At 70.8% G+C, this 22272-nt stretch overlaps 2 protein-coding genes across 3 annotated transcripts; both read left to right on the forward strand.

Annotated features, from left to right (window-relative positions):
- Window positions 1-4429: 4429 nt before the first annotated feature.
- Window positions 4430-7912, forward strand: ZNF668 (zinc finger protein 668). Of its 2 annotated transcripts, XM_068923204.1 has the most exons (2): window positions 4430-5029; window positions 5078-7912. In XM_068923204.1, the coding sequence occupies exons 1-2, from the start codon at window positions 4548-4550 to the stop codon at window positions 7830-7832; spliced, it is 3237 nt and encodes a 1078-aa protein (XP_068779305.1). In that variant the 5' UTR covers window positions 4430-4547; the 3' UTR covers window positions 7833-7912. The 2 variants fall into 2 exon arrangements, with proteins under 2 accessions (XP_068779305.1, XP_068779304.1); XM_068923203.1 differs by having other exon boundaries at window positions 4430-7912.
- Window positions 7913-10879: 2967 nt separating this feature from the next.
- On the forward strand, window positions 10880-20081 carry MAPK7 (mitogen-activated protein kinase 7). The gene is made up of 7 exons (XM_068923212.1): window positions 10880-10938; window positions 12186-12364; window positions 13657-13822; window positions 14773-16493; window positions 17756-18162; window positions 18261-18388; window positions 19853-20081. The coding sequence occupies exons 2-7, from the start codon at window positions 12193-12195 to the stop codon at window positions 19998-20000; spliced, it is 2742 nt and encodes a 913-aa protein (XP_068779313.1). The 5' UTR covers window positions 10880-10938; window positions 12186-12192; the 3' UTR covers window positions 20001-20081.
- The last annotated feature ends 2191 nt before the right edge of the window (window positions 20082-22272 follow it).

The raw sequence follows: 22272 nt of genomic DNA on the forward strand, positions 1-22272 counted from the left end.
AGTTCCTGCCAAAACACGCTCGTTCCCCCCCAAAACCTTCCCGCCACCCAAAACTCCTCGGTTCCCCCCCCCAAACCCTCTAATTACCCCCAAAAACCTCTAATTGCCCCCAAATTCCCCTCGTCCTCCCAAACCCCTCCCCCACCCCAAAACCCCTTAGTTTCCCCCAAAACCCCCCAGTTTCCCCCCCAAACCCCCATCTCCCACAAACCCCTCCCCCACCCCAAAACCCCCCCATTTTTCCCACAACCCCCCCTCGTCCCTCCAAACCCCTCCCCCACCCCCCAACCCCCCGTTTTCCCCCAAAACCCCGCAGCTTCCCCTCAAAACCCCCCTCATCACCCCAAATCCCTCCCCCACCCCCCAAAACCCCCCTTTCCCCCCCAAAACCCCCCAGTTTCCCCCCAAAATCCCCCTCGGCCTCCCCAACCCCCTCCCCCACCCCAAAACCCTCCAATTTCCCCCTCAAAACCCCCCAAAACCCCCAGTTTCCCCCCAAAATCCCCCTCGGCCACCCCAAAACCCCCCAGTTTCCCCCCAAATTCCCCCCAAAACCCCCGCAACCCCCTCCCCCACCCCAAAACCCTCCAGTTGCCCCCTCAAAACCCCCCAAAACCCCCAAACCCCCCAGTTTCCCCCCAAAATCCCCCTCGGCCACCCCAACCCCCTCCCCCACCCCAAAACCCCCCAAAACCCCCAAAATCCCCCCAAAACCCCCAGTTTCCCCCCCCAAATCCCCCAGTTTCCCCCCAAAATCCCCCTCGGCCACCCCAACCCCCTCCCCCACCCCAAAACCCCCCAAATCCCCCCAAAACCCCCATTTCCCCCCCCCAAAACCCACCGGGCGCCGCCGCCGCCGCCGCCGCCGCCCTCCCCTCAGCGGAGGCCCCGCCCCCCTTCAGCGGAGGCCACGCCCCCCTTCAGCGGAGGCCACGCCCCCTCGGCGGCGGCGGCGGCGCACCGGCCACTTCCGATTGGTGGCAGCGGAGGCCCCGCCCCCTGGCGGAAGCCGCGCGCTCGCCCCGCCCCTTCCGCTGCCCCCTGCCGGAAGCGCCGCCCTCCCGCCCCCCCCGCCCTCCCGCCCCTCCCCGGTCCTAGCGCCCGCCGCCGCCGCCGCCGCCGGCCAGGCCGCCGGCCCCGACCCCCCCCCCCGCCCAGGTAAGACCGGCTCCTTCTGCCCCCCCCCGCCCCCTGCGGGGCACCGCACCCCCCCCCCACCCCGCACATCGCTCGGCCCTTCCCGGCGTGCATTGCACGGCCCCCACCTCCCTCCCCGTCCTGCATTGCACCCCCCCCCCCCGGGCATTGCACGCCCCCCCCCGTGGTGTATTGCACCCCCCCCGGGCATTGCACGGCCCCCCCATCCTTCATCACACCCCCCTGAGCATTGCACAGCCCCCCCCATCCTTCATCACACCCCCCTGAGCATTGCACGGCCCCCCCCATCCTTCATCACACCCCCCTGAGCATTGCACAGCCCCCCCGCGGTGCATTGCACCCCCCTGAGCATTGCACAGCCCCCCCCGCAGTGCATTGCACCCCCCTGAGCATTGCACGGCCCCCCCATCCTTTATCACACCCCCCTGACCATTGCACGGCCCCCGCCGTGGTGCATTGCACCCCCCTGAGCATTGCACGGGCCCCCCCGTGGTGCATTGCACCCCCCCGGGCATTGCACGGCCCCCCCATCCTTCATCACACCCCCCTGATCATTGCACGGGCCCCCCCGCGGTGCATTGCACCCCTCGGGCATTGCACAGCCCCCCCCCATGATGCATTGCACCCCCTGAGCATTGCACGGCCCCCCCCCGCGGTGCATTGCACCCCCCTGAGCATTGCACGCCCCCCCCGTGGTGTATTGCACCCCCCCCGGGCATTGCACGGCCCCCCCATCCTTCATCACACCCCCCCGAGCATTGCACGGCCCCCCCGCGGTGCATTGCACCCCCCTGAGCATTGCACGGCCCCCCCATCCTTTATCACACCCCCCTGACCATTGCACGGCCCCCCCCGCGGTGCATTGCACCCCCCTGAGCATTGCACGGCCCCCCCATCCTTTATCACACCCCCCTGACCATTGCACGGCCCCCGCCGTGGTGCATTGCATCCCCCTGAGCATTGCACAGGCCCCCCCGTGGTGCATTGCACCCCCCTGAGCATTGCACGGGCCCCCCCATTCTTCATCACACCCCCCTGATCATTGCACGGCCCCCCCCGTGGTGCATTGCACCCCCCCGGGCATTGCACGGCCCCCCCCATCCTTCATCACACCCCCCTGATCATTGCACGGCCCCCCCCGTGGTGCATTGCACCCCCCCGAGCATTGCACGGCCCCCCCATGATGCATTGCACCCCCTGAGCATTGCACGGCCCCCCCCCATGATGCATTGCACCCCCCGAGCATTGCACAGCCCCCCCCCATGGTGCATTGCACCCCCCTGAGCATTGCACAGCCCCCCCCCATGGTGCATTGCACCCCCCGGGCATTGCACGGCCCCCCCCATGGTGCATTGCACCCCCCGAGCATTGCACAGCCCCCCCCGTCCTGCATCGCACCCCCTTGATCATTTCACGGCCCTCCCCATGATGCATTGCACCCCCTCGGGCATTGCACGGCCCCCCCATTCTTCGTCACACAACCCTGAGCATTGCACGGCCCCCCCCATGATGCATTGCACCCCCCGAGCATTGCACGGGCCCCCCCGTGGTGCATTGCACCCCCCGGGCATTGCACGGCCCCCCCCCATGGTGCATTGCACCCCCTGAGCATTGCACGGCCCCCCCCGTGGTGCATTGCACCCCCCTGAGCATTGCACGGCCCCCCCCATGATGCATTGCACCCCCCTGAGCATTGCACGGCCCCCCCCGTGGTGCATTGCACCCCCCTGAGCATTGCACGGCCCCCCCGTGGTGCATTGCACCCCCCTGAGCATTGCACAGCCCCCCCCGCAGTGCATTGCACCCCCCGAGCATTGCACAGCCCCCCCATGATGCATTGCACCCCCCTGAGCATTGCACGGCCCCCCCCATGATGCATTGCACCCCCTGAGCATTGCACGGCCCCCCCGCGGTGCATTGCACCCCCCGAGCATTGCACGGCCCCCCCCCCATGATGCATTGCACCCCCCTGAGCATTGCACGGCCCCCCCCATGATGCATTGCACCCCCCGAGCATTGCACGGCCCCCCCCGTGGTGCATTGCACCCCCCGAGCATTGCACGGGCCCCCCCGCGGTGCATTGCACCCCCCTGAGCATTGCACGGCCCCCCCATGGTGCATTGCACCCCCCGAGCATTGCACGGCCCCCCCCATGGTGCATTGCACCCCCCTGAGCATTGCACGGCCCCCCCCGTGGTGCATTGCACCCCCCGAGCATTGCACGGGCCCCCCCGCGGTGCATTGCACCCCCCTGAGCATTGCACGGCCCCCCCCGTGGTGCATTGCACCCCCCGAGCATTGCACGGGCCCCCCCGCGGTGCATTGCACCCCCCTGAGCATTGCACGGCCCCCCCATGATGCATTGCACCCCCCTGAGCATTGCACGGCCCCCCCCATGATGCATTGCACCCCCCTGAGCATTGCACGGCCCCCCCATGATGCATTGCACCCCCCGAGCATTGCACGGCCCCCCCCATGATGCATTGCACCCCCTGAGCATTGCACGGCCCCCCCATGATGCATTGCACCCCCCTGAGCATTGCACGGCCCCCCCCATGATGCATTGCACCCCCTGAGCATTGCACGGCCCCCCCATGATGCATTGCACCCCCCTGAGCATTGCACGGCCCCCCCCATGATGCATTGCACCCCCCGAGCATTGCACGGCCCCCCCATGGTGCATTGCACCCCCCCGGGCGTTGCACGGCCCCCCCCCATGATGCATTGCACCCCCCGAGCATTGCACGGCCCCCCCCATGGTGCATTGCACCCCCCGGACATTGCACGGCCCCCCCCATGATGCATTGCACCCCCTGACCATTGCACGGCCCCCCCCATGGTGCATTGCACCCCCCGAGCATTGCACGGCCCCCCCCGTGGTGCATTGCACCCCCCCGAGCATTGCACGGCCCCCCCCATGGTGCATTGCACCCCCCTGAGCATTGCACGGCCCCCCCCGCGGTGCATTGCACCCCCCGAGCATTGCACAGCCCCCCCGTGATGCATTGCACCCCCCGAGCATTGCACGGCCCCCCCCGTGATGCATTGCACCCCCTGAGCATTGCACGGCCCCCCCCATGATGCATTGCACCCCCCCGGGCGTTGCACGGCCCCCCCCCTCCTGCATAGCACCCCCTACTCCTCGCCTGGCCCCGCCCCACCATGCCCCGCCCCCGCCCCCCTCCCGCCATCTTGTGCGCTGACAAAGGAGCTGGGGGGAGGGGCGCCCCCCCCCGCCCGGCTGCAGCATTGGGGGGGGGAGGGAGAACACGCCTGCGACACGCGTGTACGCGGGGGGGGGAGGGGGGAGGGGACCCAGGCGTCCGGGCGCCGCTGCTGCTGCTCCTCCTCCTCCTCACCCGGCCCCTCCCCCCGCCCAGGTCGCCGCCATGGAGGGGAACGGGGGCGAGGGGCGCGCCGCCGCCTGCGACCACCCGCGCGGTGATGGGTGCCACGACCCGCGTGATGATGGGTGCCATGACCCGCGTGACGATGGGTGCCATGACCCGCGTGACGATGGGTGCAACGACCCGCGTGATGATGGGTGCAACGACCCACGTGATGATGGGTGCCACGAGAGCCGTGATGATGGGTGCCGTGACCCATCGCGTGATGATGGGCGCAACAAGACCCGCGATGACGCCCACTATGACCCGCGCGATGACGCCCACCATGACCCGTGTGATGACGCCCACCATGAGCTGCGCGATGACGCCCACCATGACCCTTGTGATGATGCCCACCATGAGCTGCGTGATGACGCCCACCATGACCCTTGTGATGATGCCCACCATGACCTGCGCGATGACGCCCACCATGACCCGCGTGACGATGGGTGCAACGACCCACGTGATGACGGGTGCAAGAAGACCCATGATGACGCCCGCAACGCCCCGCGTGATGATGGGCGCAACGACAGCCATGATGACGCCCGCAACGCCCCGCGTGATGATGCCCACCATGACCCACGTGATGATGCCCACCATGACCCGTGTGATGATGGCTGCAAGAAGACCCGTGATGATGCCCACCATGACCCTTGTGATGGTGGGCGCAACGAGAGCCATGATGATGGGCGCAACGACAGCCATGATGATGGGCGCAATGAGAGCCATGATGATGGGTGCAACGAGAGCCATGATGATGGGTGCAACGAGAGCCATGATGATGGATGCAACGAGAGCCATGATGATGGGCGCAACGAGAGCCATGATGATGGACGCAACGAGAGCCATGATGATGGGCGCAACGCCCCGCGTGATGATGGGCGCAACGACAGCCATGATGATGGGCGCAACGCCCCGCGTGATGATGGACGCAACGACAGCCATGATGATGGGCGCAACGAGAGCCATGATGATGGGCACAACGAGAGCCATGATGATGGGCGCAACGCCCCGCGTGATGATGGGCGCAACGACAGCCATGATGATGGGCGCAACGACAGCCATGATGATGGGCGCAACGCCCCGCGTGATGACCCGCCCGCCGCCCCGCCGCCCTACGTCAAGTCGGGCCGCCGCTACCAATGCCCGACCTGCGCCAAGACCTTCCCCAACCCTCCGCGGGCCCTGCGGCACGCTCGCACCCACGCCGCCCCGCCGCCCCCCACCACCGCCCCCCTGCCCTGCCCCGAGCGCGACCAGCCCTTCGCCCAGGCCTCCTGCCTGCGCGCCCGCCGCCGCCCGGCCGCCCCCCTGCCCTTCGCCTGCGCCGCCTGCCCCAAGGCCTACGGCACCCTCGCCAAGCTCACCGTCCACCAGCGGGCCCACACCGGCGAGCGCCCCTTCGCCTGCCCCGAGTGCGCCAAGGCCTTCGCCGACCCCTCCGTCTACCGCAAGCACCGGCGCGGCCACGCGGGCCTGCGGCCCTACCGCTGCGCCGCCTGCCCCAAGGCCTACGCCGAGCTCAAGGACCTGCGCAACCACGAGCGCAGCCACACGGGCGAGCGGCCCTTCCTGTGCGCCGAGTGCGGCAAGGCCTTCGGCCGCTCCTCCTCGCTGGCCTGCCACCAGCGCATCCACGCCCCCCGCAAGCCCTACGCCTGCCCCCGCTGCCCCAAGGCCTTCACCCAGCTCTCCTCCTTCCAGAGCCACCAGCGGGTGCACACGGGCGAGCGGCCCTTCCTCTGCCCCCAGTGCGGCCGCATGTTCGCCGACCCGTCCAGCTACCGGCGCCACCAGCGGGCCCACCAGGGCCTCAAGCCCTACGGCTGCGGCGAGTGCGGCAAGGCCTTCCGGCAACCCGCCGACCTGGCCGTGCACCGGCGCGTGCACACCGGCGAGCGGCCCCACCGCTGCCCGCAGTGCGACAAGGCCTTCGTGGCCTCCTGGGACCTCAAGCGGCACCGGCTGGTGCACTCGGGCGAGCGGCCCTGGCGCTGCGGCGAGTGCGGCAAGGCCTTCGCCGAGCGCGCCGGCCTCACCAAGCACCGGCGCGTGCACTCGGGCGAGCGGCCCTTCGCCTGCGCCCGCTGCGGCAAGGCCTTCGTCGTCTCCTCCAGCCTGCGCAAGCACGAGCGCACCCACGGCCACGAGGCCGCCCCCGTCACCAGCGTGGGTCCCGACGTGGCCGCCCTCGGCGGAGGAACTTCATCCTGTGGCGGCCCCAACATGGCCGCCCCCGGCGCAGGGCTGGCGTCCAACATGGCTGCTCCCGGAGCAGGGCTGGTGTCCAACATGGCCGCCCCCGGAGTAGGGCTGGTATCCAATATGGCTGCCCATGGCGGAGGAACTTCATCGTGTGGCGGCCCCAACATGGCCGCCCCCGGCGCAGGGCTGGCGTCCAACATGGCCGCCCCCGGAGTAGGGCTGGTATCCAATATGGCTGCCCATGGCAGAGGAACTTCATCATGTGGCGGCCCCAACATGGCCGCCCCCGGCGCAGGGCTGGCATCCAACATGGCCGTTCCCGGCAGAGGGCTGGCATCCAACGTGACCACCCCCGGCGGAGGGTTGGTGTCCAACATGGCCGCCCCTAGCGGAGGAACTTCATCGTGTGGCGGCCCCAACATGGCCGCCCCCGGCGCAGGTCCGGCCCGCGTGGGCCCCAACATGGCCGCTGCCGGCGGAACTCTGTTGTGTGGCGGCCCCAACATGGCCGTCCCCGCTCTGTCGTGTGGAGGCTCCAACATGGCCACCGCCGGTGGAGGCCCGGCCTGCGCAGGCCCCAACATGGCCGCCCCCGGCGGAACCCTGTTATGCGCCGGCCCCAATATGGCCGCCCCTAGCGGCGCCCGGGCCTGCGCAGGCCCCAACATGGCCGCCCCCGGGGGAACTCTGCTGGGTGGCGACACCAACATGGCGGCGCCCAGCGGAGCCCCGGCCTGCGCAGGCCCCAACATGGCGGCGCCCAGCGGAGCCCCGGCCTGCGCAGGCCCCAACATGGCGGCGCCCAGCGGAGCCCCGGCCTGCGCAGGCCCCAACGTGGCGGCGCCCGGCAGAGCCCCGGCCGAGGGGGCGGGGCCGGAAGGGGCGGATCCCTCTGGTGGAGGCCCCGCCCCCTCACCCGAGCTCCGCCCCTTCGCCTGCCCCCACTGCCCCAAGCGCTTCGGGGCCCGGGGGGGGCTGCGCAAGCACCAGCGCCGCCATGACCCCGGCCCCGCCCCCTCGGCCCCGCCCCCACGTGGGAGGGCGGGGCTCCGCCACGGCTCCGCCCCCACGGGCCCCGCTTAGGGCTCCGCCCGGGCCCCGCCCCTCCCAGAAGGGGGCGTGGCTTCCCTCCCCGGCTCCGCGGCGGGAAAATAAAGGGCCCAATCGGATCCTCCGGCTTCCGCTCGTCTCTGGCCCCGCCCCCCCCCAAGGGGCCCAGGCGTCCGGGGCCCCGGCAGCGACTCTCTCTCTCTCTCTCTCTGGTTCCGGCTCTTTATTGGCCTCCGGGAGCAGCGAGACGGCCCCGTTGGCTGCCCAGAGCGGCCGCCGCCTCCTCCCGGCCAATCCCGCGCCTCCGTTCTGCCCCGCCCACTGGCTCCCAGCCAATGGCGTGCTCCGCCCTCTCCGGTCTCCTCCCGGCCAATCCCCGGGCGGGATCTGCCCCGGATTCCCCTCGATGATGTCACGCCGCTCTCGGCCAATCCCGCCCCCCCCCAACCACCCACTCTCGGCCAATCCCATCGCGGTCCCTCTCCTCTCAGCCAATCCCGCGTCTGCTCCCCGCCCACCCGGCCACCCCCTCGCCCAACGGCATCGCAGAGGAGGCGGGGCTGTCCTCCCGCCCAATCAGGGCTGGGGGCGGGCGGGGCGCCCGGACGCCTGGGCCCCGGGGCGGGGGGGCGGGGTGAGGGGCGGGATGGGCAGCGGTTCCGGGTCACGGCCTCCATGGGGGCTCTGCCCCTTGGGGGGCTTCTCCATGGCCACGTGTCCTCCAGGAGCCTCCATCTTGGGGGGCTTCTCCATGGCCACGTGTCCTCCAGGAGCCTCCATCTCGGGGGGCTTCTCCATGGCCACGTGTCCTCCAGGAGCCTCCATCTCGGGGAGCTTCTCCAAGCCCACGTGTCCTCCAGGAGCCTCCATCTTGGGGGGCTTCTCCATGGCCACGTGTCCTCCAGGAGCCTCCATCTCGGGGGGCTTCTCCAAGCCCACGAGTCCTCCAGGAGCCTCCATGTCGGGGGGCTTCTCCAAGTCCACGTGTCCTCCAGGAGCCTCCATCTCGGGGGGCTTCTCCAAGTCCACGTGTCCTCCAGGAGCCTCCATCTTGGGGGGCTTCTCCAAGCCCACGTGTCCTCCAGGAGCCTCCATCTCGGGGGGCTTCTCCAAGCCCATGCGTCCTCCAGGAGCCTCCATCTCGGGGGGCTTCTCCAAGCCCATGTGTCCTCCAGGAGCCTCCATCTTGGGGAGCTTCTCCATTGCCCCCAAGCCCACGTATCCTCCAGGGCTCTCCACCTTGAAGTCCATTTCCATCAGCCCCATGTTCAGGGGTTCTCCAGGGCTCTCCATCTTGGAGTGCGCCTCTATCGCCTCCAGGCCTAGATGTCCTCCAGGATGCTCCATCTTGGGGCGCACCTCCACCACCTTCAAGCCCAGGTGTCCTCCAGGATGCTCCATCTTGGGGCGCACCTCCACCACCTTCAAGCCCAGGTGTCCTCCAGGATGCTCCATCTTGGGGCACACCTCCACCACCTTCAAGCCCAGGTGTCCTCCAGGATGCTCCATCTTGGGGCGCACCTCCATCACCCCCAAACCCAAGTGTCCTCCAAGACTCTCCGTTTTCGGACGCATCTCCAGGTCTAGAGGTTCTCCAGCACTTTCCACCTTGACCTGCACCTCCAAGGCCGGGCGTCCTCGGGCACCTTCCGCCCCGGCTCCGTCCCGGGCGACCTCCCTGCTGCCGTCCTGGATGGACTAAGGGGTCCCGGATGCCTGGGCCCCTCCTGTTCACCCACCTCTGGAGGTGCTATGGGGTCCCGGACACCTGGGACCCTCCTGCTCACCCACCCCTGGAGGTGCTATGGGGTCCCGGATGCCTGGGCCCCTCCAGTCTTGGATGCACCCGGACGCCTGGGCCCCTCTGGTCCTGGGGGCACCCGGATGCCTGGGCCCCTCCAGTCCTGGATGTGCCCGGACACCTGGGCCCCTCCGGTCCTAGACGCACCCGGACGCCTGGGCCCTCTGGTCCTAGACGCACCTGGACGCCTGGGCCCCTCCGGTCCTGGATGCACCCGGATGCCTGGGCCCCTCCGGTTCTGGGGGCACCCTGACGCCTGGGCCCCTCCGGTCCTGGATGCGCCCGGACGCCTGGGCCCCTCTGGTTCTGGATGTGCCCGGACGCCTGGGCCCCTCCGGTCCTGGACGCGCCCGGATGCCTGGGCCCCTCTGGTTCTGGATGTGCCTGGACGCCTGGGCCCCTCTGGTTCTGGGGGCACCCGGACGCCTGGGCCCCTCTGGTTCTGGATGTGCCCGGACGCCTGGGCCCCTCTGGTTCTGGGGGCACCCGGACGCCTGGGCCCCTGCGGTCCTGGGGGCACCCAGACTCCTGGGCCCCTCTGGTTCTGGATGTGCCCGGACGCCTGGGCCCCTCTGGTTCTGGGGGCACCTGGACGCCTGGGCCCCTCCGGTCCTGGACGCGCCCGGACACCTGGGCCCCTGCAGTCCTGGATGCGCCCGGACGCCTGGGCCCCTCCGGTTCTGGGGGCACCTGGACGCCTGGGCCCCTCCGGTCCAGGATGTGCCCGGACACCTGGGCCCCTCCGGTCCTGGACGCGCCCGGACACCTGGGCCCCTCCGGTCCAGGATGTGCCCGGACGCCTGGGCCCCTCCGGTCCTGGACGCGCCCGGACACCTGGGCCCCTCCGGTCCAGGATGTGCCCGGACGCCTGGGCCCCTCCGGTCCTGGACGCGCCCGGACGCCTGGGCCCCTCCGGTCCAGGATGTGCCCGGACGCCTGGGCCCCTCCGGTCCTGGACGCACCCGGACGCCTGGGCCCCTCTGCCTTAGGGGCCCCCGGACGCCTGGGCCCCTGCGAACCCCCTCGGGGGCGGGGTCAGAAGCCGAAGGGGGGCGGGGCCCGGACGCCTGGGCCCCGCCCGCTGCCGCTGGGCGGCCGGTTGGGGGGGGCGGGAGGAAGGATCCGGCCCCGCCCCCTTTCGGCCCCGTGACGTCACTTCCCCAAACGCCACCCTCCCCCACCCTCTCCGGCGCGGCCCCTCCCCGCGGAAGCCCCGCCCCCCCTCGCTCCGGCCCGGGGAGCCGCTGCGCGCTGATTGGGCGGCGGCGGAGGGGGCGGGGCGAGGCGCTACATCCGGGGCACCGCGGGGAGCGGCGGGAGCGGCGCGGCCGGGGGGAGGTGAGCGCCGTCCCGGGAACCCCCCTCCCTCCCCCGCCCGCCCGCGGTCTCCATGGCAACCGCCGCCGCCGCCGCCGCGGCGTCGCCGTGGCAACCGCGCCCTTCCCCGCCCGCCCCTTCCCCCCCCCGCCGCCGCCGCCGCCCCGCTCCCCGCGTCGCCATGGCGACCGCGCCCAACCCCGCCCCGCCCCGCCCGAGCGGCGTCGCCATGGTGACGGAGCGGGGCGGGGTGCGGTCGCCATGGCGACGGCGGCCCCTCCCCGGACGCCTGGGTCCCTCCCGGACGCCTGGGCCCCTCCCGGACACCTGGGCCCCCCCCAACCCCAGACACCTGGGCCCTCCCCGGACACCTGGGCCCCTCCCAGACACCTGGGTCCCTCCCCGGACACCTGGGCCCCTTCCCGGACGCCTGGGCCCCTCCCCGGACACCTGGGCCCCTTCCCGGACGCCTGGGCCCCTCCCGGACACCTGGGCCCCTCCCGGACGCCTGGGTCCCTTCCCCGGACGCCTGGGCCCCTCCCGGACACCTGGGCCCCTCCCGGACACCTGGGTCCCTTCCCCGGACACCTGGGTCCCTTCCCCGGACACCTGGGCTCCTCCCGGACTCCTGGGCCCCTTCCGGATGCCTGGGCCCCTTCCGGATGCCTGCGCCCCTCCCCGAACACCTGGGTCCCTTCCCCGGACACCTGGGTCCCTTCCCCGGACGCCTGGGCCCCTCCCGGACACCTGGGTCCCTTCCCCGGACGCCTGGGCCCCTGACATAGCCATGTCGCATGGCGGGTAGGCCCGGACGCCTGGGCCCCTGTGAGGCTGGCGCAGGATGGCGGAGACTGGGGAGCGGCGGGGGGGGGGGTGCTGGGGTTGGGGGAGACCCGGACGCCTGGGCCCTTCCCCGGACGCCTGGGCCCCTCCCGGACGCCTGGGCCCTTCCCCGGACACCTGGGCCCCTCCCGGACGCCTGGGCCCTTCCCCGGACACCTGGGCCCCTCCCGGACGCCTGGGTCCCTGTGGGGCAGGCGCAGGATGGCGGAGGCGGAGGCCGGGGAGCGGCGGGGTTGGGGGGGGACCCGGACGCCTGGGCCCCTCCCGGACGCCTGGGCCCCTCCCGGACGCCTGGGTCCCTGTGGGGCAGGCGCAGGATGGCGGAGGCGGAGGCCGGGGAGCGGCGGGGTTGGGGGGGGACCCGGACGCCTGGGCCCCCCCGGACGCCTGGGCCCCTCCCGGACGCCTGGGTCCCTGTGGGGCAGGCGCAGGATGGCGGAGGCGGAGGCCGGGGAGCGGCGGGGGGCGCCCGGCGGCCCCCTGGCCCTGCTCAAGGCCCGGGCGCTGGACGTCACCTTCGAGGTGGGCGACGAGTACGAGATCATCGAGACCATCGGCACCGGCGCCTACGGCGTCGTCAGCTCGGCCCGCCGCCGCGACACCGGTGAGCCGGACGCCTGGGCCCCACCCTCCCCCCCCCCCGGTGACGCGAAGGGCCCGGACGCCTGGGCCCCAGGGTGGGAGGGTCCCGGACGCCTGGGCCCCTGCAGCTTGAGGGTCCCGGACGCCTGGGCCCCTGCGGCATGAGGGTCCCGGACGCCTGGGTCCCTGTGACACGAGAATCCCGGACACCTGGGCCCCAGGGTGGGAGGGTCCCGGACACCTGGGCCCCATGGTGGGAGGGTCCCGGACGCCTGGGCCCCTGCAGCTTGAGGGTCCCGGACACCTGGGCCCCTGCGGCATGAGGGTCCCGGACACCTGGGTCCCTGTGACACGAGAATCCCGGACACCTGGGCCCCAGGGTGGGAGGGTCCCGGACACCTGGGCCCCATGGTGGGAGGGTCCCGGACACCTGGGTCCCTGTGACACGAGGATCCCGGACGCCTGGGCCCCTGTGGCATGAGGGTCCTGGACGCCTGGGTCCCTGGGGAGTGCGAGCCCTGGACGCCTGGGCCCCAGGGTGGGAGGGTCCTGGACACTTGGGTCCTCGGGGAGCTGGAGCCCCGGACGCCTGGGCCCCTGCGGCATGAGGGTCCCGGACACCTGGGTCCCTGTGACACGAGGATCCCGGATGCCTGGGTCCCTGGGGAGCAGGAGCCCCGGACGCCTGGGCCCCTGTGGCATGAGGATCCCGGATGCCTGGGTCCCTGGGGAGCAGGAGCCCCGGACGCCTGGGCCCCTGTGGCATGAGGGTCCCGGACGCCTGGGTCCCTGTGACACGAGGATCCCGGATGCCTGGGTCCCTGGGGAGCAGGAGCCCCGGACGCCTGGGCCCCTGTGGCATGAGGGTCCCGGACACCTGGGCCCCGGGGAGCTGGAGCCCCGGATGCCTGGGCCCCTGTGGGGTGAGGGTCCCGGACGCCTGGGCCCCATGGTGGGAGGGTCCCGGACACCTGGGTCCCTGGGGAGCGGGAGCCCTGGATGCCTGGGCCCCTGTGGCATGAGGGTCCCGGATGCCTGGGCCCCTGGGGAGTGGGAGCCCCGGACGCCTGGGCCCCATGGTGGGAGGGTCCCAGACGCCTGGGTCCCTGGGGAGCGGGAGCCCTGGACGCCTGGGCCCCAGGGTGGGAGGGTCCCGGACACCTGGGTCCCTGGGGAGCAGGAGCCCCAGACGCCTGGGCCCCGTGGTAGGATGGTCCCGGCTGCCTGGGCTCCTGGGGTGGGGGTGAGGCTCCAGGACACCTGGGTCCCTGAGCGGCTGAAGAACCCCCGGACGCCTGGGCCCCTGGGGCGCAGGCCAGCAGGTGGCCATCAAGAAGATCCCCAACGCCTTCGACGTGGTGACCAACGCCAAGCGGACGCTGCGCGAGCTCAAGATCCTCAAGCACTTCAAGCACGACAACATCATCGGCATCAAGGACATCCTGAAGCCCACCGTGCCCTACGGCGAGTTCCGCTCCGTGTGCGTGCCCGGACGCCTGGGCCCCCTCCCGCGGGGTTGTGGGGTGGAGTGGGTGCTCTCGGACGCCTGGGTCCCTCGAGGGGCTGCCCGGACGCCTTGGTCCTCGGTGTGGTGGGGTTGATGATGCTGGACGTGGAGGTCCACCTAGCTGGGTTCCCGGACGCCTGGGTCCCTTGTGGGGTTGTGGGGCGGAACTGAGTTTCCCGGATGCCTGGGTCCCTGTGGGGTGGAGCGGGGTCCCCCGGACGCTTGGATCTGCCATGGGGTGGAGCGGGGCTCCCCAGAGCTCTGGGTCCTCAGTGGGGCAAAGTAGGGTCCCCCGGACACCTGGGCCCCCCATGGGGTACATGGGATGGAGCAGGGCCTCCTGGACGCCTCGATCTCCTCTGGGGTCGAACGGGATCTCCTGGATGCCTGGGTCCCCCACGGGGCACATGGGACGGAGCAGGACACCCCCGGACACCTGGGTCCCCCATGGGGCACATGGGATGGAGCAGGGCCTCCTGGATACCTCGATCTCCTCTGGGGTTGAGTGGGTCCCCTGGGTCCCCCCGGACGCCTGGGTCCCCCATGGGGCACATGGGATGGAGCAGGGCCTCCTGGACGCCTCGATCTGCTCTGGGGTTGAGTGGGTCCCCCCGGACGCCTGGGTCCCCGGTGGGGCACATGGGATGGAGCAGGGCCTCCTGGACGCCTCGATCTGCTCTGGGGTTGAGTGGGTCCCCCCGGACGCCTGGGTCCCCCATGGGGCACGTAGGGCGGAGCAGGACACCCCTGGTCACCTGGGTCCCCGGTGGGGTTCATGGGACGGAACGGGACCCCCCCCACCACCACCACCCGGGACACCTGGGTCCTCAACGAGGGGCTGGGCGCGGGGTGGAACGGGACCTCCGAGAGCCCGACCGCGTGCACGCCGGACGCCTGGGCCCTTTACCTTTCGCCGGCCGCAGCTACGTGGTGCTGGACCTGATGGAGAGCGACCTGCACCAGATCATCCACTCGCCGCAGCCGCTGACGCTGGAGCACGTGCGCTACTTCCTCTACCAGCTGCTGCGCGGCCTCAAGTACATCCACTCGGCCAACGTCCTCCACCGCGACCTCAAGCCCAGCAACCTGCTGGTCAACGAGAACTGCGAGCTCAAGATCGGCGACTTCGGCATGGCCCGGGGCTTGGGCGCCGACCCGCGTCACGCCAAGGCCTTCCTCACCGAGTACGTGGCCACCCGCTGGTACCGGGCGCCCGAGCTGCTGCTCTCCTTGCACCGCTACACCCGCGCCATCGACATGTGGTCGGTGGGTTGCATCTTCGCCGAGATGTTGGGTCGCCGGCAGCTCTTCCCGGGTCGCAACTACGTGCACCAGCTGCAGCTCATCATGGCGGTGCTGGGCACGCCGCCGGCCGCCGTCATGGCGGCCATCGGGGCCGAGCGGGTGCGGGCGTACGTGCAGAGCTTGCCGCCCCGTCCGGCCGTGCCTTGGGAGAGCCTCTTCGGCGACGCCGAGCCGGCGGCGTTGGCCCTGCTGGGTCGCATGCTGCGCTTCGACCCCCGCGAGCGCCTGGGGGTGGCCGAGGCCTTGCGTCACCCCTTCCTGGCCAAGTACCACGACCCCGAGGACGAGCCCGAGTGCGTGCCCGCCTTCGACTTCGCCTTCGACCGCCGCGCCCTCACCAAGGAGGAGATCAAGGCGGCCATCGTGGCCGAGATCGCCGACTTCCACGCCCGCCGCGACGGCATCCGCCGCCACATCGCCTTCGCCCCCGCCGGCGGCGCCGCGGTCGACGCCGACGGCACCGGGGTCAACGTCGACGGCGGTATGGTCAACGCCGACGGCACCAGGGTCAACGTCGACGGCAGTATGGTCAACGTCGATGGCGCCGGGGTCAACTTTGATGGCACCGGGGTCAACCTCGATGGCGGCATGGTCAACGTTGATGGCGGCATGGTCAACGTCGATGGTGCCAGGGTCAACTTTGATGGCGCCAGGGTCAACCTCGATGGCGGCCTGGTCAACATTGAGGGCCCCAGGGTCAACCTCGATGGCGCCGCGGTCAACGCTAGCATCAACGGGGTCAACGCCAGCGCTGCCGCGGCCAACGCCAACGCCGCCATGGCCAACGCCGCCTTGGCCAACGCCAACGGCCCCCTGGCCGGCGTGGCTATGGGCGGCACCAACGCCGCCGTCGGCATGGCCAACGCCACCGCGGCCGACGCCAACGCTGCTATGGCCAACGCCGCCTTGGTCAACGCTAACGGTGCTTTGGGCAACGTGGTCATGGCCAACGCCGGCGTGGGCGTGGCCAACGCCGCCATGACCAACGCCGCTTTGGCCAACGGCGCCCTGGCCAACGCCGCCATGGCTAAGGCCACCTTGGCCAACAGCAGCATGGGCGCCGCCAACGCCGTCATGGCCGAGGCCAACATCGCCATGGCCAATGCCGGCCTCCCCATGGTGGGCGTCTCCGTGGCCAACGCCAACGTGGCCTGGCCCTGCGCCGACGTGGACATGCCCAGCCCCGGCCCCGCCCCCGACTGCCCCATGGACTCGCCCCGGGTCAAGGCCGAGCCGGGGGCCCCGCCGGCCCCCAAGCGCGACGGCGCCATCTCCGACGACACCAAGGCCGCCCTCAAGGCCGCCCTGCTCAAGTCGGCCATGAGGAACAAGAGCAAAGGTGAACGGTGCCCGGACGCCTGGGTCCCTGGCGGTGCTCGTGGGTGGTTCTGGGCTCCATCCCTGGGACTCCTGGGTCCCCTGATTGGGTGGTGGCCCTGGACTGGTGGGTCCCGGGTGGTGGTGGTGGACGTCTCTGGGCTGCATCCCGGGACTGGTGGGTCCCGGGTGGTGGTGGTGGGCGTCTCTGGGCTGCATCCCGGGACTGGTGGGTCCCGGGTGGTGGTGGTGGGCGTCTCTGGGCTGCATCCCGGGACTGGTGGGTCCCGGGTGGTGGTGGTGGGCGTCTCTGGGCTGCATCCCGGGACTGGTGGGTCCCGGGTGGTGGTGGTGGACATCTCTGGGCTGCATCCCGGGACTGGTGGGTCCCGGGTGGTGGTGGTGGGCGTCTCTGGGCTGCATCCCGGGACTGGTGGGTCCCGGGTGGTGGTGGTGGACGTCTCTGGGCTGCATCCCGGGACTGGTGGGTCCCGGGTGGTGGTGGTGGACGTCTCTGGGCTGCATCCCGGGACTGGTGGGTCCCGGGTGGTGGTGGTGGACGTCTCTGGGCTGCATCCTGGGACTGGTGGGTCCCGGGTGGTGGTGGTGGACGTCTCTGGGCTGCATCCCGGGACTGGTGGGTCCCGGGTGGTGGTGGTGGGCGTCTCTGGGCTGCATCCCGGGACTCGTGGGTGCCGGGTGGTGGTGGTGGACGTCTCTGGGCTGCATCCCGGGACTGGTGGGTCCCGGGTGGTGGTGGTGGACGTCTCTGGGCTGCATCCCTGGACTGGTGGGTCCCGGGTGGTGGTGGTGGACGTCTCTGGGCTGCATCCCGGGACTGGTGGGTCCCGGGTGGTGGTGGTGGACATCTCTGGGCTGCATCCCGGGACTGGTGGGTCCCGGGTGGTGGTGGTGGACGTCTCTGGGCTGCATCCCGGGACTCGTGGGTGCCGGGTGGTGGTGGTGGGCGTCTCTGGGCTGCATCCCGGGACTGGTGGGTCCCGGGTGGTGGTGGTGGACGTCTCTGGGCTGCATCCCGGGACTCGTGGGTGCCGGGTGGTGGTGGTGGGCGTCTCTGGGCTGCATCCCGGGACTGGTGGGTCCCGGGTGGTGGTGGTGGGCGTCTCTGGGCTGCATCCCGGGACTGGTGGGTCCCGGGTGGTGGTGGTGGACGTCTCTGGGCTGCATCCCGGGACTGGTGGGTCCCGGGTGGTGGTGGTGGGCACCTCGGTCCCCCGTCCCCGGACTCCTGGGCCCCCTGACCCGCGGCTCCGTCCCCCGCAGAGCCGGCGTGCGCGGCGGCGCCGGAAGCGCCGGAGGGCCGGAAGCCGGTGACGGCGGCGGAGCGTCAGCGGGAGCGGGAGGAGAAGCGCAAGCGGCGGCAGGAGCGGGCCAAGGAGCGGGAGAAGAAGCAGAAGGAGCGGGAGCGGCGCGAGCCCCGAGGCCGCGGTGAGGGGCTGCGGGGCTTGGCCCTCACCGACGACGACCGCCATCTCCTCGAGCGCTGGACCAAGATGCTGGACGGGGCCCGACCGCCGCCGCCACCGGCCCCCGTGGCCACCACCACCACCATCGCCACCACCATCACCACCACCACCACCACCGCCGCCGCCGCCGAGGTCTGGGCCCCCGAGCCCTGGCCCGAGGCGCCCGACGTGGCCACCGTCACCCAGCAGCTCTCCAAGTCGCAGGTGAGGAAGGACCCGGCGGGCAAAGCGAGGGGGCCCAGGCGTCCGGTCCGGCCGCGGGACCGCCCTTTCGGACCCCCTTTCCTTTCCCACCCCTGCAGGTGGAGGACCTGCTGCCCCCCGTGTTTTCGGGGACCCCCAAGGGCAGCGGGGCCGGTTACGGCGTCGGCTTCGACCTCGAGGAGTTCCTGAGCCAGTCGCTCGACATGGTGGGCGACGGCAAGGACAGGTGAGGAAGGGGGCCCAGGCGTCCGAGGGGCCCGGGTGTTCGGGGGGCCCAGGCATCCGGGGGGCCCAGGTGTTCGGGGTTGGGGGGCTCCCGTCCTCCCCTGAGGGACCCAGGTATCCAAGAGGTCCTGTCCTGCCTAGGGACCCAGGCGTCCGGGCGCTCCCCTCTCCGTGGGGGCCCAGGCGTCCGGGCGCTCCCCTCTCCATGGGGGCCCAGGCGTCCTGGCGCTCCCCTCTCCGTGGGGGCCCAGGCGTCCAGGCGCTCCCCTCTCCATGGGGGCCCAGGCGTCCTGGCGCTCCCCTCTCCGTGGGGGCCCAGGCGTCCAGGCGCTCCCCTCTCCATGGGGGCCCAGGCGTCCGGGCGCTCCCCCCTCCAGTGGGACCCAGGCGTCCGGGCACTCCCCTCTCCGTGGGGGCCCAGGCGTCCGGGCGCTCCCCTCTCCGTGGGGGCCCAGGCGTCCTGGCGCTCCCCTCTCCGTGGGGGCCCAGGCGTCCGGGCGCTCCCCTCTCCATGGGGGCCCAGGCGTCCGGGCGCTCCCCTCTCTGTGGGGCCCAGGCGTCCGGGCGCTCCCCTCTCCATGGGGGCCCAGGCGTCCTGGCGCTCCCCTCTCCGTGGGGGCCCAGGCGTCCGGGCGCTCCCCTCTCCGTGGGGGCCCAGGCGTCCGGGCGCTCCCCCCTCCATGGGGGCCCAGGCGTCCGGGTGCTCCCCTCTCTGTGGGGGCCCAGGCGTCCGGGTGCTCCCCTCTCTGGGGGGCCCAGGCATCCGGGCGCTCCCCTCTCCGTGGGGGCCCACGTGTCCGGGCGCTCCCCTCTCCGTGGGGGCCCAGGCGTCCGGGCGCTCCCCTCTCCAGTGGGGCCCAGGCGTCCGGGCGCTCCCCTCTCCGTGGGGGCCCAGGCGTCCGGGCGCTCCCCCCTCCGTGGGGGCCCAGGCGTCCAGGCGCTCCCCTCTCCATGGGGGCCCAGGCGTCCGGGTGCTCCCCTCTCTGGGGGGCCCAGGCGTCCAGGCGCTCCCCTCTCCGTGGGGACCCAGGCGTCCTGGCGCTCCCCCCTCCGTGGGGGCCCAGGCGTCCGGGCGCTCCCCCCTCCAGTGGGGGCCCAGGCGTCCGGGCGCTCCCCTCTCCGTGGGGGCCCAGGCGTCCGGGTGCTCCCCTCTCTGGGGGGCCCAGGCGTCCGGGCGCTCCCCTCTCCATGGGGGCCCAGGCGTCCGGGTGCACCGCTCTCCGTGGGGGCCCAGGCGTCCAGGCGCTCCCCTCTCCAGTGGGGCCCAGGCGTCCGGGCGCTCCCCTCTCCAGGGGGCCCAGGCGTCCGGGCGCTCCCCTCTCCGTGGGGGCCCAGGCGTCCGGGCGCTCCCCCCTCCAGTGGGGCCCAGGCGTCCAGGCGCTCCCCTCTCCGTGGGGGCCCAGGCGTCCGGGCACTCCCCCCTCCATGGGGGGCCCAGGCGTCCGGGCTGACGCTCTGCCCGCAGCCAGGGCGACTCGGCGCCGCTCTCGGCCTCGCTGCTGGCCGACTGGCTGGAGGTGCACCGCCTGAGCCCCGCCGCCCTCGAGAGCCTCCAGCGCGACCTCCAGCTCGGCTCCCCCATGCTGCTCGCCGACGACCTGCCCGAGGCCTAGCGGGGCCCCGGCGTCCGGGCCCCGCTCCCCTCCCCCCTCCCCCAACTTCCGCGCCTGCATTAAACTTTGTAAGGAAACGAACCTTTTCCCCCCCCTCCTCCCCACTCTTCACCCCCCCACCCCGCTTTTATCTCGCTCCTGCTGCCGCCCGAGGGGCCCAGGCGTCCGGGCGGCCGCCTGTCCCGCTCCTTAGCGTCTCCCCAGGCGGGTGCGGGACCTATGGGGGCTATAGGGGGCTGTGGGGTGCTATGGGGGGGGGCTGTGTGGGGCTATGAGGACGTAGGACCTATGGGGGGGCTCTAGGGAGCTATAGCAGCTGCTCACCCTATAGGGGTCCATAGGGGCTCTGTGGGGCTAGAGAGGTCTGTAGGAGCTGCGGGGGGCTATAGGGGGCTATAGAGCCTGTACAGGACTTTAGGGGTCTGCATGGCTTGTACGAGACTGTAGAGGTCTGTATGGGGTTATAGGGGTCCATAGGGGCTGTATAGGGTTATAGGGGTCCATAGGGGCTCTATGGGGTGTATGGGCTGTACAGGGGGTCCATCCGGGCTCTGTGGGGGGTTATAAGGGTCCATATGGGCTGTACGAGTCTACAGGAGTCTGTATGGACTTTGTAGCACCATGGAAGTCCTTATGGGCTCTACAGGTGTAGGGGTCCGTATGGGTTGCATGGGGCTATGGAGAGTCCATATGGGCTCTGTGAGGGTGATAGGGGTCCATAGGGTCTCTGTGGGTCTCTAGGAGTCCGTACGAGCTGTGTGGGAAAGCAGGAGACCGTATAGTGCTATAGAAAAGGATATATGATGTGTAAAACTATATGGTGTTGCATGAGAATATAGAAATCCATAGGGGTTGTATGGGACCACTGAGAGCCGGGTGCAGCTGTATGTTGCTACAGGGAGTTATTTGGGATATAAAAAATGGTATATATCTATAAAAACTTGTAGAAGCTGTAGAGTAGCGTAGGTGTTGTAGCTGGTTTAGAGGTCTGCAGGGTCCTATACGGAGCTATAGTTGCTAGCTGTTATATATGGGGCTATAGGGAGCCGCATGAAGCTCTAGGAGCTGCGTGCAGGTGTGGGGCTGTGGACCCCCGGTGTGCATGCCGTATGGGGCAACAAAGGGCTCCGTGGGGCTATAGGGGTTTGTAGGGGGCTTGTAGGGACCCTGTGGGAGCTGTAGGAACCCATAGGGCCATACAGGAGCTATAGGTACCTGCAGGAACCTAGCAGGACCCATACAGACCCCACGGGGATCAGAGGGAGCTGGAAGGGCCATATAGGAGCTGTAGATACGTATAGGGATTTTGGAAGAGCTGATGGTATCGTATAGGAGCTATAAGGAGCTCTAGAGATCTCAAAAGAGCTACAGGTATTGTATAGGAGCTATAAGGAGCTCTAGCGGTCTCAGATGGATGGTAGGAACCCTATAGGAGCTATAGGAAGCTCTAGGGGTCTTGGAGGAGCTGTAGAGAGTGTATAGAAACTATAGGAACACCTAGAGACTTTGGAAGAGCGGTAGGGACCATATAGGAGCTGTAGGGCGCTATAGGGATCTCCATGGAGCTGTAGGCACTGTATAGGACCTATAGAGAGCTATACGGCTGGGAGGATCTGTAGGGACTGTACAGGAGCTATGGGGGAGCTATAGTCAACGTGGAGAAGCTGGAGGATCCATAGAGAAGCTATAAGGGGCTCTGGGGATCTCGGAGAAGCAGTAGGAACAGTAAAGGAGCTCTAGGGAGCTCGGAGGAGCCGCAGGGACCATGCAGGAGCCGTAGGGATCCCCTGGGAGCTCCGGGTGCCCCGTGTTCGTCGGCTCCCTCCCGCCCACCCACCCACGGGACCCCCGGGAGGCGGCGGCGGAAGGAAGGACAGAGGCGGAGGCGGGTGCGTTTGTGGCAGGGGTTTCGTAGCAAATACATCACAGACCACGAGGGGAACGATACAGAGCTCGGGGGCCGGGGGGCCGGGGGCGTTTCCCTCCCCTCCCCCCCCAAACTTCCAGCCCCCGCCGCGGCACGGGGAGGGGGCGGGGAGGGCGGCGCGCGGGCATGGTGGCGACGGCGGCCCCCGCGAGGCGGGCAATCTAAGGCGGGTTCGGGGTCCTCGGTCGGGGTGGCAGCGGTGGGGGGGTCATGGGTGAGGGGGTGGGGTAGATGGGTGGGCGGATGATTGGCAGGGTGGGCAATGGGGTAGGTGGGTGATGGGGGGGCGGTTGGGTCGTCCAGGGGATAGTTGTGTCATCGAGGGGATGGTTGGGCCATTGGGGA

The sequence above is a fragment of the Struthio camelus genome, chromosome 32 (genome assembly GCF_040807025.1).
Source record: "Struthio camelus isolate bStrCam1 chromosome 32, bStrCam1.hap1, whole genome shotgun sequence".
Classification (NCBI taxonomy): Eukaryota; Metazoa; Chordata; class Aves; order Struthioniformes; family Struthionidae; genus Struthio; species Struthio camelus.

Excerpts from the sequence above, each read along its gene's own strand:
- ZNF668 (XM_068923203.1), top strand. The coding sequence starts at position 4,548 with ATGGAGGGGAACGGGGGCGAGGGGCGCGCCGCCGCCTGCGACCACCCG.
- MAPK7 (XM_068923212.1), top strand. The coding sequence starts at position 12,193 with ATGGCGGAGGCGGAGGCCGGGGAGCGGCGGGGGGCGCCCGGCGGCCCC. Across the intron at positions 16,494-17,755 it reads CATGAGGAACAAGAGCAAAG|AGCCGGCGTGCGCGGCGGCG; the intron begins GTGAACGGTGCC and ends CGTCCCCCGCAG. Across the intron at positions 18,389-19,852 it reads GTGGGCGACGGCAAGGACAG|CCAGGGCGACTCGGCGCCGC; the intron begins GTGAGGAAGGGG and ends CTCTGCCCGCAG.